The sequence below is a fragment of the Sphaeramia orbicularis genome, chromosome 19 (assembly GCF_902148855.1).
Source record: "Sphaeramia orbicularis chromosome 19, fSphaOr1.1, whole genome shotgun sequence".
NCBI lineage: Eukaryota > Metazoa > Chordata > Actinopteri > Kurtiformes > Apogonidae > Sphaeramia > Sphaeramia orbicularis.
Window position 1 is genome coordinate 2,500,443 of NC_043975.1, and position 17,341 is coordinate 2,517,783.

At 40.3% G+C, this 17,341-nt stretch overlaps 1 protein-coding gene across 1 annotated transcript in view; it reads right to left on the reverse strand.

Moving 5' to 3' along the window:
• Positions 1-8,516: 8,516 nt before the first annotated feature.
• jakmip3 (Janus kinase and microtubule interacting protein 3) overlaps positions 8,517-17,341 on the reverse strand; it is a 30,438-nt gene continuing 21,613 nt past the window's right edge. Inside the window, exons 17-23 of the mRNA XM_030122369.1 lie at positions 16,553-16,606; positions 14,503-14,568; positions 14,299-14,367; positions 13,087-13,164; positions 12,769-13,002; positions 9,152-9,217; positions 8,517-9,057 (exon numbers count right to left, since the gene is read on the reverse strand). Of these exons, the coding sequence (XP_029978229.1) occupies positions 9,007-9,057; positions 9,152-9,217; positions 12,769-13,002; positions 13,087-13,164; positions 14,299-14,367; positions 14,503-14,568; positions 16,553-16,606 (618 nt within the window). The 3' untranslated portion in view covers positions 8,517-9,006. The remainder of the gene's footprint in view (positions 9,058-9,151; positions 9,218-12,768; positions 13,003-13,086; positions 13,165-14,298; positions 14,368-14,502; positions 14,569-16,552; positions 16,607-17,341) is intronic.

Here is a 17,341-nt window from a genome sequence, read left to right on the forward strand (position 1 = left end):
ACCACATAGACCCCAGTGAAAACCACATAGACCCAGTGAAAACCACATAGACCCCAGTGAAAACCACATGGACTCCAGTGAAAACCACATAGACCCCAGTGAAAACCACATGGACTCCAGTGGAAACCACATGGACCCCAATGAAAACCACATAGACCCAGTGAAAACCACATAGACCCCAATGAAAACCACATAGACCCAGTTAAAACCACATGGACTCCAGTGAAAACCACATAGACCCCAATGAAAACCACATAGACCCAGTTAAAACCACATGGACTCCAGTGGAAACCACATAGACCCCAGTGAAAACCACATGGACTCCAGTGGAAACCACATGGACTCCAGTGGAAACCACATGGACTCCAGTGAAAACCACATAGACCCCAGTGAAAACCACATGGACTCCAGTGGAAACCACATGGACTCCAGTGAAAACCACATAGACCCCAATGAAAACCACATAGACCCCAGTGAAAACCACATGGACTCCAGTGAAAACCACATAGACCCCAGTGAAAACCACATGGACTCCAGTGGAAACCACATGGACCCCAATGAAAACCACATAGACCCCAGTGAAAACCACATGGACTCCAGTGAAAACCACATAGACCCCAGTGAAAACCACATGGACTCCAGTGGAAACCACATAGACCCCAGTGAAAACCACATAGACCCAGTGAAAACCACATAGACCCCAGTGAAAACCACATGGACTCCAGTGAAAACCACATAGACCCCAGTGAAAACCACATGGACTCCAGTGGAAACCACATGGACCCCAATGAAAACCACATAGACCCAGTGAAAACCACATAGACCCCAATGAAAACCACATAGACCCAGTTAAAACCACATGGACTCCAGTGAAAACCACATAGACCCCAATGAAAACCACATAGACCCAGTTAAAACCACATGGACTCCAGTGGAAACCACATAGACCCCAGTGAAAACCACATGGACTCCAGTGAAAACCACATGGACTCCAGTGGAAACCACATAGACCCCAGTGGAAACCACATAGACCCCAGTGAAAACCACATAGACCCAGTGGAAACCACATAGACCCCAATGAAAACCACATAGGCCCCAATGAAAACCACATAGACCCCAGTGAAAACCACATGGACTCCAGTGAAAACCACATAGACCCCAATGAAAACCACATAGACCCCAGTGAAAACCACATGGACTCCAGTGGAAACCACATAGACCCCAGTGGAAACCACATAGACCCCAATGAAAACCACATAGACCCCAGTGAAAACCACATGGACTCCAGTGGAAACCACATAGACCCCAGTGGAAACCACATAGACCCCAGTGAAAACCACATAGACCCAGTGGAAACCACATAGACCCCAATGAAAACCACATAGGCCCCAATGAAAACCACATAGACCCCAGTGAAAACCACATGGACTCCAGTGAAAACCACATAGACCCCAATGAAAACCACATAGACCCCAGTAGAAACCACATAGACCCAGTGAAAACCACATAGACCCCAGTGAAAACCACATAGACCCCAATGAAAACCACATAGACCCCAGTGGAAACCACATAGACCCCAATGAAAACCACATAGACCCCAGTGAAAACCACATAGACCCCAGTGGAAACCACATAGACCCCAGTGAAAACCACATAGACCCCAGTGGAAACCACATAGACCCCAATGAAAACCACATAGGCCCCAATGAAAACCACATAGACCCAGTGGAAACCACATGGACCCCAATGAAAACCACATGGACTCCAGTGGAAACCACATGGACCCCAATGAAAACCACATAGACCCCAGTGAAAACCACATGGACTCCAGTGGAAACCACATGGACCCCAATGAAAACCACATGGACTCCAGTGGAAACCACATGGACCCCAATGAAAACCACATAGACCCAGTGAAAACCACATAGACCCCAATGAAAACCACATAGACCCAGTTAAAACCACATGGACTCCAGTGAAAACCACATAGACCCCAATGAAAACCACATAGACCCAGTTAAAACCACATGGACTCCAGTGGAAACCACATAGACCCCAGTGAAAACCACATGGACTCCAGTGAAAACCACATGGACTCCAGTGGAAACCACATAGACCCCAGTGGAAACCACATAGACCCCAGTGAAAACCACATAGACCCAGTGGAAACCACATAGACCCCAATGAAAACCACATAGGCCCCAATGAAAACCACATAGACCCCAGTGAAAACCACATGGACTCCAGTGAAAACCACATAGACCCCAGTGAAAACCACATGGACTCCAGTGGAAACCACATAGACCCCAGTGGAAACCACATAGACCCCAGTGAAAACCACATAGACCCAGTGGAAACCACATAGACCCCAATGAAAACCACATAGGCCCCAATGAAAACCACATAGACCCCAGTGAAAACCACATGGACTCCAGTGAAAACCACATAGACCCCAATGAAAACCACATAGACCCCAGTGAAAACCACATGGACTCCAGTGGAAACCACATAGACCCCAGTGGAAACCACATAGACCCCAGTGAAAACCACATAGACCCCAATGAAAACCACATAGACCCCAGTGAAAACCACATGGACTCCAGTGGAAACCACATAGACCCCAGTGGAAACCACATAGACCCCAGTGAAAACCACATAGACCCAGTGGAAACCACATAGACCCCAATGAAAACCACATAGGCCCCAATGAAAACCACATAGACCCCAGTGAAAACCACATGGACTCCAGTGAAAACCACATAGACCCCAATGAAAACCACATAGACCCCAGTAGAAACCACATAGACCCAGTGAAAACCACATAGACCCCAGTGAAAACCACATAGACCCCAATGAAAACCACATAGACCCCAGTGGAAACCACATAGACCCCAATGAAAACCACATAGACCCCAGTGAAAACCACATAGACCCAGTGAAAACCACATGGACTCCAGTGGAAACCACATAGACCCCAGTGGAAACCACATAGACCACAGTGAAAACCACATAGACCCAGTGGAAACCACATAGACCCCAATGAAAACCACATAGGCCCCAATGAAAACCACATAGACCCCAGTGAAAACCACATGGACTCCAGTGAAAACCACATAGACCCCAATGAAAACCACATAGACCCCAGTGAAAACCACATGGACTCCAGTGGAAACCACATAGACCCCAGTGGAAACCACATAGACCCCAGTGAAAACCACATGGACTCCAGTGGAAACCACATAGACCCCAGTGGAAACCACATAGACCCCAATGAAAACCACATAGACCCCAGTGAAAACCACATAGGCCCCAATGAAAACCACATAGACCCCAGTGAAAACCACATAGACCCCAATGAAAACCACATAGGCCCCAATGAAAACCACATAGACCCCAGTGAAAACCACATGGACTCCAGTGAAAACCACATAGACCCCAATGAAAACCACATAGACCCCAGTAGAAACCACATAGACCCAGTGAAAACCACATAGACCCCAGTGAAAACCACATAGACCCCAATGAAAACCACATAGACCCCAGTGGAAACCACATAGACCCCAATGAAAACCACATAGACCCCAGTGAAAACCACATGGACTCCAGTGGAAACCACATAGACCCCAGTGAAAACCACATAGACCCCAGTGGAAACCACATAGACCCCAGTGAAAACCACATAGACCCCAGTGGAAACCACATAGACCCCAGTGAAAACCACATAGACCCAGTGGAAACCACATAGACCCCAATGAAAACCACATAGGCCCCAATGAAAACCACATAGACCCAGTGGAAACCACATAGACCCCAATGAAAACCACATAGACCCCAATGAAAACCACATGGACTCCAGTGGAAACCACATAGACCCCAGTGAAAACCACATAGACCCAGTGGAAACCACATAGACCCCAATGAAAACCACATAGACCCCAATGAAAACCACATAGACCCCAGTGGAAACCACATAGGCCCCAATGAAAACCACATAGACCCCAATGAAAACCACATAGACCCCAGTGGAAACCACATGGACCCCAATGAAAACCACATAGACCCCAGTGAAAACCACATAGACCCCAGTGAAAACCACATAAATCCACCTTCATCTGACTTTTTAAAACACACATAAAGGGTTAAGAACTCAACAGTTATTGCACATTGAGAACGAGTTGGACTTTTATCAGTGCGTGAATGAAAACTCCATATTCTGGTCCAAACGTGTCATTTTTCCCTTTTCCCTTTCGTCCTGTAACGGTCTCATAGGTTAAACTGAGTCCTCATGGACCCTGAGGACCAGGTCCTGTTTCATCCATTGATAAAACCTGAACCCTTATTTACTGTTTGGGACAAAGTGGATCTGTTTGACATGTGAGAGCGCTAAAAACACCCCAATTATTCTTCTTATTGTTATTTTTTAAATCTGAAATTGAAGGACTTTCTTTAAAATGACCCAAAATGTGCAAAATATTAACTGAATCTGATCTGGGTCAGATTAGACTGAATCTGAAATAGACATTTACATTTCAGTTTAAATAATATATAGTTTATTTTACATCTATGTTATAGTTGGACATAATATAATATAATAATGACGTCTTTTCTCCATAAAATAGTTGCACGAAACTTAACAAAAATACATTCTTTATCTCTTTGAACATTCACTTTGGATGACTCATCCATTTAATGATATCCCATCTGTGCCATTTGTACATTTGAAGCAGGTCATTTGGTGTCGAGTCTTGTTTTAAGGGGATAGAAATAAACTGGATTAAATATGAACAGTATGGACAGTTTGTCAGTAGTCGCTTTTCCATTGGACATCTGCGCAAAACTTTACCGATATTTACTAAATGTCAAACAAACAGAAGTGTGTAATGTTGGTTTTTCCATTAAATCACAAGTGCGATGATTTGTTTATTATCGCGAAATGACACGAGAAGTCATTCCATAAACATGGAGACAAACGAAAATATGCTGTTGATTTACAGATATATTCATTATTATTATATCTTACCCCTCTATCTCGTACTAAATTAAAAAATGATCGGGTTTCCTGGTGTGTCCATGTATACCGCGACATGTTTCTTCTTCTTCTCTTGTTGTAACATAGGTCAACATCTGTTTTTGTTTTTTTGTTTTTTTATTATCGTGACTAGTTGTGAACAAAGGTCTTTCCATTGCAGTTTTGCGCGATATACCATTTGCACTACAAAACTTTTAATCAAAAAACAAGAGTTTTGGCAAAATTGGTTTCCATTAAGTAAATTTTTATGCGCAAGTTATATTTGTGCAATTTGAGGGTCAGTGGAATAGCTACTAGTGACGTATGCCGTAAAGCAGTCAAATTTAGTCGTTTTTGTGTAGGGGTAACAACCCGAACCCATTATTAATTTTCATTATTATTATTATATATTACCCCTCTATCTCGTACTAAATAAAAAAAATATTAGTTTTCTGGTGTGTCCACACATACTGCGACATGTTTCTTTTAAAACCTTTCTTCTTCGCTTGCTGTAACGTCTGTCAACATCCGTTTTTTTTATTCACGTGACTCTAGTTGCAGAAAAAGGTCTTTCAATTACAGTTTTGCGTCCTATACCATTTGCGCTACGCCTGAAAAACCACCTCTTGCCAGCGAAAAACTAGAGTTTTGGCGAAACTGTCGTTTCTCCATCAGGCAAATTTTTATGCGCAAGTTATAGTCGCGTAATTTTAGGGTCAATGGAAAAGCGACTAGTGATAAAAACTCTAAATAAACATCTGAAGTTGAGTGAATGAAGTCTGATTTTGACCAGGTTTAGTGAAGTTAAATACATTTGGACGCTGACGTTCAGTCATTTGAGAAACATTTCCAAACGGAATAAGTTGTCGAAGCACAAATTCAGTCTTCTACAAACACAGATCTTCCTCTGACGTAACAGTTGTTTTGACTAAACCTGTTGACGCTGTTGGAAAACAGGGTTATTTGATCAAAGGTCCATTTTTCTGCTTCTCTTTGTCGTCAGCTTTAGGACCGTAGTTGTCGTTTCTTAATCAACATCGTCATCCATCATGAGTTAAACTTTGAAACGTCCTGTTTGACTTTGAAAACCTCCGTCCTCATCTGTCTGCACTCATTTTATTTCTAATCGTTGTGTTTTTTCTCTCACCTGTGTCTTTTTAGCGACTAGTCTTTGTCTTTTTAGTCCTTTTCTTTTTTTTCTGAGGTGCTCTTAACCTCTCCTTTGTGCTTTGTCCTACTCTGGACCGCCTGGTTTTCTTTGTAGGTTTAGTTTCTCGTTAATAAATTCTGCGTTTTTCCCTTTTTACAACAACATAACGTGTGCCCTCTGTGTTTGTTTTAAGTTTACGGGTCTTTGAGAACGTAGATTTATAGTTTTTTTGCTAAACCTCATTTTCTTTCACATTTTTCTTCCAATGTTCATAAAGTTGATGATATTTTTCAAAACTCTTGTTTCACTGTAGTTCCCCCAACACTGTTTATCGGTAAAAATCTGAAAATAACTGATATATTCATTAAAAAAACAAAACAAAAAGAACACTTCTTGGCTGAGGTGCTGTAAAACGTGTTCGATCTCCTGCGTCCTTCGGATTTGGCTTCACTTTTCCGTGTCGTTCATCTTTATACTTAGACTGTGGTGATAGCCAATCAGATTGCAGATTAAAGGACCAGTGTGTACGATTTAGTGACATCTAGTGGTGAAGTTGCAGATTGTGCACAAATGTTAAATCCTCTCATTAGAGTCCACGTCAGAGCTTGAAAACTCATAAAACTCATGCATTCAAAGTTCTGGGAGTCTTTATATTTTATGGGTTTTTGGCTAAGACGTCGTAAAATGGCTCAATATCGCCCCCTAAACTAACCGCATGCACGTTTACCAACATTTACCAAATATGGTCGACACGTAACAAAAAAATCCTCTTGGAGCCGAACTCTAAACCCAACAGGAAGTCTATCGATAAGCTTGAACAGGCAGTTTTTACCCCATTTTTAACCTTTTAACTTTATATTTTAGCAAAGTTTCGGTACAATAGAGCCCATGTTACAAGGTTTTAAAAGCTCAGCCCCCGCACGAGGTCTAACCTGGACGAACTAAATTTGGCCGATATATTTATCAGACCCCAATGCCCAAAAAAGTCTCTGGGACCAGACCTGTAAACCCAACAGGAAGTCCACCATGCTGGTTTGATTATGCAATTTTTGTCATATTTTTGCCTTTTTCGCACTTAAAACTTTTTAAGTTTCATCTAAAAATTGTGATTAAAAGTTATCAAAATGGCAAGTTTTTGTTAAATGCCGTTGCTATGGATACATGGCAAATTTTGACTTTTGACCTCGACACACTCAATTTGGTCGCCACATGTATAAAGGCCTCATGGAGCCCTAAACCAAACAGGAAGTCCACCATGTTAGTTTGAATATGCAATTTTTGTCACAATTTGCCTTTTTCGCACTTAAAATTTGGTAAGTTTCATCTAAAAATTGTGATTAAAAGTTATCAAAATGGCGAGTTTTTGTTAAATGCAGTTGCCATGGATATGTGGCAAATTTTGACATTTGACCTCGACATACTGTACCTAATTTGGTCGACACATGTATTGGGTCTAGGCACAAAAAAAATCCCCTTGGAGTCGAACTCTAAACCCAACAGGAAGTCCACTGATATATGTTAACAGGCAGTTTTTACCCCATTTTTAACTTGAGTATTTTAGCAAAACTTCTCTTGACAACTAACAAGAGTAACTTCAAACATAGTCATTATCATCTCGATACGTTTGCAATGATAATGTATTAAAATGTTGATGTTTTGTTGAATGATGTCATTGTTGGAAATGCCACATTCTGCCAGAAATGGTACAATGGAGCCCATGTTACAAGGTTTGAAAAGCTCAGCCCCCGCATGAGGTCTGACCTGGATGAACCAGATTTGGTCGATATATTTATCAGACCCCAAAGCCCAAAAAAGCCTCATGGACCGGAACCGTAAACCCAACAGGAAGTCCACCATTTTGGTTTGAATATGCCATTTTTGCCACATTTTTGCCTTTTTCATACTTAAAATTTGGTAATTTTCTGTTAAAAATTGTTGTGATTAAAAGCTATCAAAATGTTGAGTTTAATTTTGACAGTTGACCGAGACACACCCAATTTCGTTGACACATGTATAAAAGCATCGTGGACCCCTAAACCCAACAGGAAGTCCACCATGTTGGTTTGAATATGCAATTTTTGCCTAATTCTTGCCTTTTTTACACTTCAAATTAGGTAATTTTCCGCTAAAAATTGTTGTGATTAAAAGTTTTAAAAAATCCCCTTGGACCGATCTCTAAACCCAACAGGAAGTCCACCATGTTGGTTTGAATATGCCATTTTTACCATATTTTTGACTTTTTCGCACTTAAAATTTAGTTTCATCTAAAAATTGTGATTAAAAGTTATCAAAATGGCGAGTTTTTGTTAAATGCCGTTGCTATGGATACATGGCCAGTTTTGACATTTGACCTCGACACGTATAAAAGCGTTGTAGAGCCCTAAACCCAACAGGAAGTCCACCATTTTTGTTGGAATCTATCGTTTTTATCCCATGTTTTCCATTTCTAGTCTCATTGATCTGTATCTGGACCTAGAGTCGTCTCCATCTTGGAACAAACCCCCCCCCCATCGCTGCTTTGAGCTTCGATATCTGCGTTCTGCTCGTAGATGGTCCTAAACCTTACAGACTGGTCCTTTAACTCATCTGAAGACCAATCAAATCTCCATGTGAACAGTGTCTAAAGTGTTTCTACGGAGGTGAACCTGTGGTCCACTTGGCTGATTCTGCTGAGGTCCACTCAGGTCCAGTGGACGGATTAGAAACACTGAAGTCCAGCACCAGTACAGTCCCACCCAGAACGTGGGCTGTCAAAACAGCCCAGTGGGATTCTGGGAATGTGGCGGGAGCGGCCGCTGGTTGAACCCGGATCTGGTCCGTCCTGTCCTTGGTCTGATCCAGACTGACGTTAGGACCAGAGGATGAAGGCCAAAGAGAAGAATAGAAACAGAAAGAGAAACTGGAAGACAAGAACACAAGACACGCCCACTTTTACACGTGTTTGCACCCATTGCCGTGGCCGTGCAGTAAGCTGTGTTCTGATTGGTCCATACCTTTTCCTCCAGCTCCTTGATCTGTCGTTTCTGTGCTTCGATACATTCCTCCAGCTCCTTGTTCCTCTGAAACACAAACACATCAGAGACGAAGATAACACAAGTAAACACAAACAGCAGTTTTTATATGGAGGTGTTTATTATTAACCTTTTCTCAGGTGGCCCCATAACAACATTAACCCCCCCCCCCCCCCCCCCCCCCCGCTGTAGATCGTACGTGAACATTTGCTCTGATCGTCCATTTTGGGAGCTCATGCAACATGATAATGCACATACGTCTGGAGGAAACAAGAAATCCACCTCAACCAACCAGTTCAATCAGGTTTAGTATCACTTTAGCGAATGTGGACCTTCTGATAGTACCTGATGGTCCGTGAGCTCATGTAATTGAAACACAAAAAACTAGAAAAGCACTTGGAGAGCGCAGACTCGCCAGGTCAGTCAGTCCCCCCCCCCCCCCCCCCCCCCCCGATTACCACCAAAATTTCATCATTTGTTCCTTGTGCCAGTATCAACATTTCCTGAAAATTTCAGCCAAATCTGTCCAAACCTCTTGAGTTATCTTGCTAACAGACAGACAGACAAACAAAAAATCCCCCACCACCCCCCATCGCCACCAAAATTTAACCATAACCTCTGCCAAGCGAAATGGCAGAGGTCATGTTTTCATCGGGGTTTTTTTGTCTGTCTGTTAGCAAGAATACTCAAAAAGTTATGGACAGATTTGGATGACATTTTCAGAAAATGTTGATACTGGCACAAGGAACAAATGATTTACTGCCTTGGCGGAGGTCTGCGTTCTCTGAGTGCTTTTCTAGTTTATTACTTGTGCCAGTATCAACATTTCCTGAAAATTTCATCTAAATCCATCTATAACTTTTGGCGTTATCTTGCTAACAGACAAACAGACAAACCCCAATGAAAAAATTAGCTCTGCCATTCTTTGGCGGAGGTAATGAGGGAGGCCCAATCCCAATTCACCCCTTAGCCCCTCCCCCTCCATTTTGCGCGTTCATGTCAAGGGGTAGGGGTGTCCAGATTATTGATGAGTCGGAGGGGAAGGGCAAAGGGGGGGGCGGTTTGGTCCTCGAAACAGAGATTTTTCAGGACCACACTACAAACAGAGGGGTAGGAGAAATCTCCCATAATTCTGTTTAAATTATCGACAAGATGGAGGTAAACACAACAAAAAAAGTGCAACAGTGTGACGAAAGAAACACGCAAATGTACGTATTTTCTTTGTAAAACAACTTTATCATTTGATCGACTATTTAATGCCGTTTCAATGTGTTATAGATCGCATTTCTGTGGTTTATAGTTGATAGACGCAAATAGACAATCAAAGCCCACGGAACAGAGACAGCTACAGCTGCTGACAGCATGGGGAACACTGTCGCAAAGTTGTCCCATCTGTTTAAAGCAGCACCGATGACGTAACAGGTCTGGAAGGGTTGGACCATTTCATACACTGGAAAAAATCTAAATCTAACCAAGTGTATTTTTCTCATTTCTAGTCCAAATATCTCATCACACTTAAAATAAGACATAATCATCTAAAGAGGAACTTTTCAGTGAGATAGAAGAACTGATTTATAGACAATAGATCTGGAAAATCTGATTTCAAGAAATCTGACCAAGATAACCCTAACTCTAACCTGTGAATTAACAAAAAAAAAAAAAAAAAAATTGAATTAAGCAAAAAATCTGCCAATGGAACAAATGAAAATTATCTCGGTAAGATTTCTTGAAATCAGATTTTCCAGATCTACTGTCCATAAATCAGTTCTTATATCTCACTGAAAAGTTCCTCTTCAGGTGACTGTCTTATTTTAAGTGTGATGAGATATTTGGACTAGAAATGAGAAAAATACACTTGGTAAGATTTGGATTTTTTCCAGTGTAGGGGAGTATTTCAACCCCTACCCTTGGCAACTCTTTTTCAAGCGGTAGTGCCAAGTACAAGGGCCAAGGGGGAGGGGGAAGGGGTGAATTGGGATTGAGCCAGAGTCTTGCTGAGTTTAGCTAAGTCCTGTCCTGTCTAGACAAAAGGTGGAACTCTGTCCGTCCCGTAGGATTCATCCACCGTGAACTATCTGCAGCTTCAACTAGAGCTAGACCGTCTGTGTCTGGTCTGTGACTCTGAGGCAGTGAATCGATATCTCACTACCCAGAGTTCCACAGTTCCACCTCAGGAGGACTGCGACAGTTCACAGGTTTCAGAAACTGCAGAACAGTGACACGTCCTGTTCAATACTGGTTCAACTGTTCTGACCTCTATCCAAGAAAATACCAGGAGGACGAGGTTAAACTCATGACATGGTCCTGTACGTTGGAGACGATCCCAGCAGCCACTGGGGCGAAGGCGAAGTGCAACCTGGATGTGTCACTGGCAACCTCCACCTTTTGGAGTGACCAGTTAATCTGTTAACTCTTAAAGACCCAAACATCCACCACCAACCAAAACCATCTACTGATCTAAACTGTTTAATACCTGTTGATCCACTAATCCTATCACTACATGTCAATAATTGGTGTAAAATACAGTTCTGCATCTTTTCATGGTCATCAGATATGACCCATTTGGACGTTCAGAGGCTCCATAGTTACCATGGAAACACCATCATCTTCTGCAACATTGATTCATCAGTAAAACCTAAGGAGTTGGATCAATGACAGTGGATGGACACACTGGGTTTACATATATTAAACAATAAATACAATGAACAAAAATGAATAAAAAACACCCCCAATAATGTGGATAAAATTTGCAACAAATGTACAAAAACAAAATTTAAAAAAGGATCAAATAAGCAACAAATGAACAAAAACAGCCAAAGTAATAAATAAAATGAACAAAAATGAATAATAAATCAACAAAATAATAAGTAGCAAGAACAAAATAAGCTACAAACTGTAGTAATTTAAAGTAAAAATTAAAAAAAAATGAACAAAAACATATAAAATAATAAAGAAAATTAAAAAATGAACAAAAGCGAATTGATTCACCAGTAAAACCCATGGAGTTGGATCAATGACAGAGGATGGACACACTGGGTTGATGTTCAATTAATGAGAGATTTGACTGAAAAGGTCACTTTTCCTTCAATTTTTTCTATTTTTGATATAATATCCCTCAACTTTACACTGAGCTTTTATGAACATCTACATGATTAGTGAATTAAATGTTGGAAAATACCTGATATTCACTGAAAAAACACAAAATACCGAAGATAATTTTAGCATAAATGGTCATAAATCACTTAAGAAAGGTTAAACCCAGAGGAAAAATGAATTTGGGAACTGCCATAAAAGGAACACTGGGCCTTTATGGGTTAAGAAGATGCAGAAGATGTGCATCCAAAGTCTTCATGTACCTTCTCCAGCAGTGGCTATGAGTTACCCGTACACCAAATGTCATCAAAATTGGAGGAGGTGGGGTTTAAGTCAGCTGAGATGGACGGACCCCTGGGTCTACATGGGTTCAGGTCCTTGTCTCCAGGAGCAGCAGGACTCATCCCACATAAAGCACCGGCAGGTTGGAACCAGGACCTTCTTGCAGTGACCTTCTTTTCCCTGTTGTGTATCTGTTTGTTGTTGTTGTTGTTGTTGTTGTTTACCTGTTGCATGAGGTGCAGCAGCTCCATCCTCTCTCTCAGAATCTGTGCATCTCTCTCCCTCAGCTCACACATGACGGTGCGTTTCCATTGGTCCATGGCCCTGCGAAGCCCCTCCCTCTCCTGCTCGCTCAGAGTGTCGGACAGTCGCCCGTCGTCCATCTTCAGTCCTTCCATGCGAGCGTTCTCCTCCTGCTGCAGAGCCTCGAACAGCATGGCCTCCAGCTCCAGGATCCTCTGAGACAGTCACAGCAGCACAGCGACGTTCACAAACGCACGGTAAAACCACAACCACACCACATTTATCTGAACCAAGAAGACCTTATGAGCCTGGTCCATGGACTGCTTCCTGTAGTCCAGCTCTTCATCCAGGTACCCCTTCTGTTTACTGAACAGGTCCTGGAACAGTCACAATCACAGACATGGGTTAGTTTGTCTTCTATGAGCATTCGTATTGTCTTAAATGCACTGTTTTAACCCTTAAAGACCCAAATGTCCACCTTTAACCAAAACCATCTACTGAGCTAAACTGTTTAATACCTGTTGATCCACTAATTCTATCAATACATGGAAATAATTGGTGTAGAATACAGTTATTCATCTTTTCATGGTCATCAGATATGACCCAGAGGCTCTGTAGTTACCGTGGAAACGTTGTCATTGATTCACCAGTAAAACCCATGGAGTTGGATCAATGACAGTAGATGGACACACTGGGTTTATATATATATTAAACAACAAATAAAATGAATAAAAATGAATAAAAATGTACAAAATAATAAATAATGTGGAAAAAATAAGCAAAGAAATGCACCAAAACCAAGTAAAAAAGAATAAAATACGCAATAAAATGAACAAAACCAGCCAACGTGATCAATAAAATGAACAAAAATGAATAATAAATCACCAAAATAATGAGTAATATTTACAAAATAAGCCACAAATTGAACAAAATTGAAGATAAAAATAACAAAATTGGCAACAAAATGTAAAAAAAAAGAGAGCAAAATAAGTAACAAAATTAACAAAAACAAATAAAATAATTAAAATTAATAAAATTAATTAAAAAATTATAAGGTATGTAACCCATATGGACGTTAAGAGGTTTCGTAGTTACCGTGGAAACACCGTCATCTTCTACAACATTGATTCACCAGTAAAACCCATGGAGTTGGATCAATGACAGTGGATGGACACACTGGGTTTATGTTCAGATAATGAGAGATTTGCAGAAAAAGTCACTTTTTCTTCAGTTTTCTCTGTTTTGATTTAACAACCTATGAATTTACTCTGAACTTTAATGAACATCTACATGATCAGGGAATTAAATATAAGAAAATACATGATTTACACTGAAAAAATGCAAAATACTGAGGACAATATTATAATAAATGCTGATAAATCACTTACAAAAGGTTAAATAAAGACAAAAATTCATCGAGGAACTGCCACAGAAATAGCTCTGGGTCTTTGAGGGTTAATCTGAACTTGTTTTGTACATTTTCACAGGTTGAAGACATTAAAGCTCGTTACCTTTTCACTTTCAATGTCCAGCATCTTCTGCTGCAGCGCCGACTTTGTCATTTCGATGGATTCGAGCCACTGATCAGAGATGGAGAGGACGAGAGGTGACAGATATGAAGAGGTTTGTACATTTGAACTGGAACCCACAGCTTCAGCCCATCGGACTCTGCAGTAAACAGGTCAAATAAGTGTGTTTACGGGTGCATTGGTCACCTTTTCTGCCAGTGTGAGCACCGTCCGGGCGTGGATCACCACCACCTGCTCCTCATTGGACAGATTCTGCAGGAAAATGCACAAACAACAACAACATGTCAACAAGTAAACCACAAAATAGAAGGAAACTTTGGTAAGTAAAGTTTGAACTGTTTAACTGTCTTTATTTTTAAACTGCTTTTATCTGTCTTACTTACTTTCTATTTTTATTCTCTGACTTCCCTTTTAATCATATTTATTGTACCTGCCTGTAGCACCTTGAGGTTTTTAGATAAAATGTAAAGTACATCATTTAACATTGGAAAAAAATCAGACATTCTATAAGAGGATGTGCCAAGAAGTTTTTCAGTACCTGGCAACCTGTTCTGTACCACATAAAAGAGGTAGATCCCTCACTTATTCCACAGTAGTTTTATTAATACAAGTCTGTGACTAATATGTGTTCCTTATTTATTTCTTCTTCCTCTTCTTCTTATTGTTATTATTGTCAATTATATTGTTTTTTTTTCAGGTGCAACAGGGTGGGAATGTTCAATGTCTAAATTTCCTTAGGAGGTCAAATGAGTGTCCACTTTTGTCAAAAAAAAAAAAAGGCTGTAAGAAAGTCATAGAAGTGTGTAAATAATGCTAATCCATCTGTGCACAGACTACTGATATTATTTGACAGTGGAAGCCTTATTTTCATAAATCTTGGATTTGGAATAGCACGTGTATGTGAAAACTTTTGCTGGTGGACGGACGTGACATTACCCATGATGCTCTGGTCAGTACCAGTACTTTATTAGGAATAAACTTATAGACTTCCTATTGCTAATTGTGCTCTTCTTCATAAATGTTGGTATTGTGGATCTAAAACAATCCCAGCTGACACAAAAACACTAAATGTGTCAGTGGACGGATGTGACATGGTTGTTGTGGATCCCATCATACTGATGCTCTGCAGCCATGTCAGCGTTTACACTAATGATCCCTGTGCAAAAACTAGGAGCACTATTATTTATTGGATAGTTTATCATCAGACTAAAGAGTAAATAACAATATAGAATTGTTCTTTCTGTGTAAAAATGCTTATTATTGTAAAACTGTTGATGTAAACAGTGCTGTGTGCCATTCTTCATGTATGTATTGGTGGAACATAAGCAGGATGGATCAGCACCATACTCCAGATTGAACCTGTACAAATAAAACATGTGATATGGAGGAGAGAATCTGGGAAGAAAAACTGGGGAATCCAAAAGAAGAGAAGATTTGTTTTTCAGGTCAATTCAGTTCAAATAGAACTGGGCCATTTGTGACATGAAAATATAGCATTAATTGTGCTGAAATTGTTCATTTTTGAGCTGAAAACATAGTTCATATGAGCATCAACATGTTGAACAGAACTGAAATCCTGTACATTTGCAGAACTGTCAATTACCAACACAAAGTTCCTTTGGGGATTCACTGAGATTGATTTAATATGAACAAAGACACAAAGAAGAGCTCTAAGCAAATTTTAGCCGTCAAGGATTTGGGTTAAAAAAAAAACAACAAAAAAACAATGACTGTATTATGCTTTTCTGTGACTCGATATGTCATAAAAATCACTTTGAAAAAAAAAAAAAAAAAAGTGAAGTGCATTACAAATAAAATGTCTTATTATTATTAAAATATAACACCAAAATAAAGACATTTCAATAATGTCAGTAATTGAATGGCACGTAAATATTTAGGTTTTTTGTTTTGTTTACCTTTTTGAAAAAACAAATTCATCCAATTTATCATTCTATCAAAAATGTATGACATTTGTCTTTACTACCTCTGCCAAGGAGGTTATGTTTTCATCGGGGTTTCTCTGTTTGTTTGTTTGTCCGTTAGTAAGATAACTCAAAAAGTTGATGAAATTTTCAGGAAATGTTGATACTGGCACAAGCAACAAATGGGGGGGGGGCTGATCTGCCTTGGCGGAGGTCTTCGCTCTTCAAGTGCTTTTGTAGTTTATTTCATGCCACTTTTGTATGAATGTCAAACAGACACATACATGTACAAAGGAAATTCAACATACACTTACGGCGTTATCTCCCAGGATGTCCAGCTTCTTCATCAACTCAGTGATCACAATGTCCTGTGGAAACAAAGGTGCGTTCAGGTGTACTCTGGTGCATTCAGGTGTACTCTGGTGCATTCAGGCGTACTCTGGTGCATTCAGGTGTACTTTGGTGCATTCAGGTGTACTCTGTACTACCTGGATGTGTCATCTCACAAACCTGGTCCTTAAAACCCGGTCCTGTCTTTAGCTGAGGGAACACTGAGGGTAATTTCATGCATTATGTTGAAGCTCATTTTCAAGTTCCTTCCAAGTATTGATGCTGAATTGTGTAACTCAGCACCTGTGAGATGTTGCGATGATGCGATAACAATGTTGAATGCAAATTCAGTCAAAACTGTACCGAGCCATATGTCATCGAACTCATTTATTTTTCGCTCATTGTTTCTAAAATGGGCAAAACATTTTTATTCAAGCTCTTATTACACAAGAACTACAATTAAATCAGATGTTACCGCCAAATTAGAGATAAGACAAAATAAACCAAACACTGTGGATTAGCCTAAAAAAACTGCTGCTCTCCTGTTTAGTTGTATTTGTAGGAAATTTGTAGGAAACTGATTTATGGCATGAACTATTGTGTTATCTAGATGGTGTCAACATCCATTTGAAATAGCAACAAAACAGTGAGAAGCTAAAGCAAAGATAAACAAAAGATAAAAATGAAGAATTTGATTACTATATCATAACTAATCTTGTAAGATATTACAAGAAGACTGCAGGGAAATCTGGGTTATGTACATATATGACAGT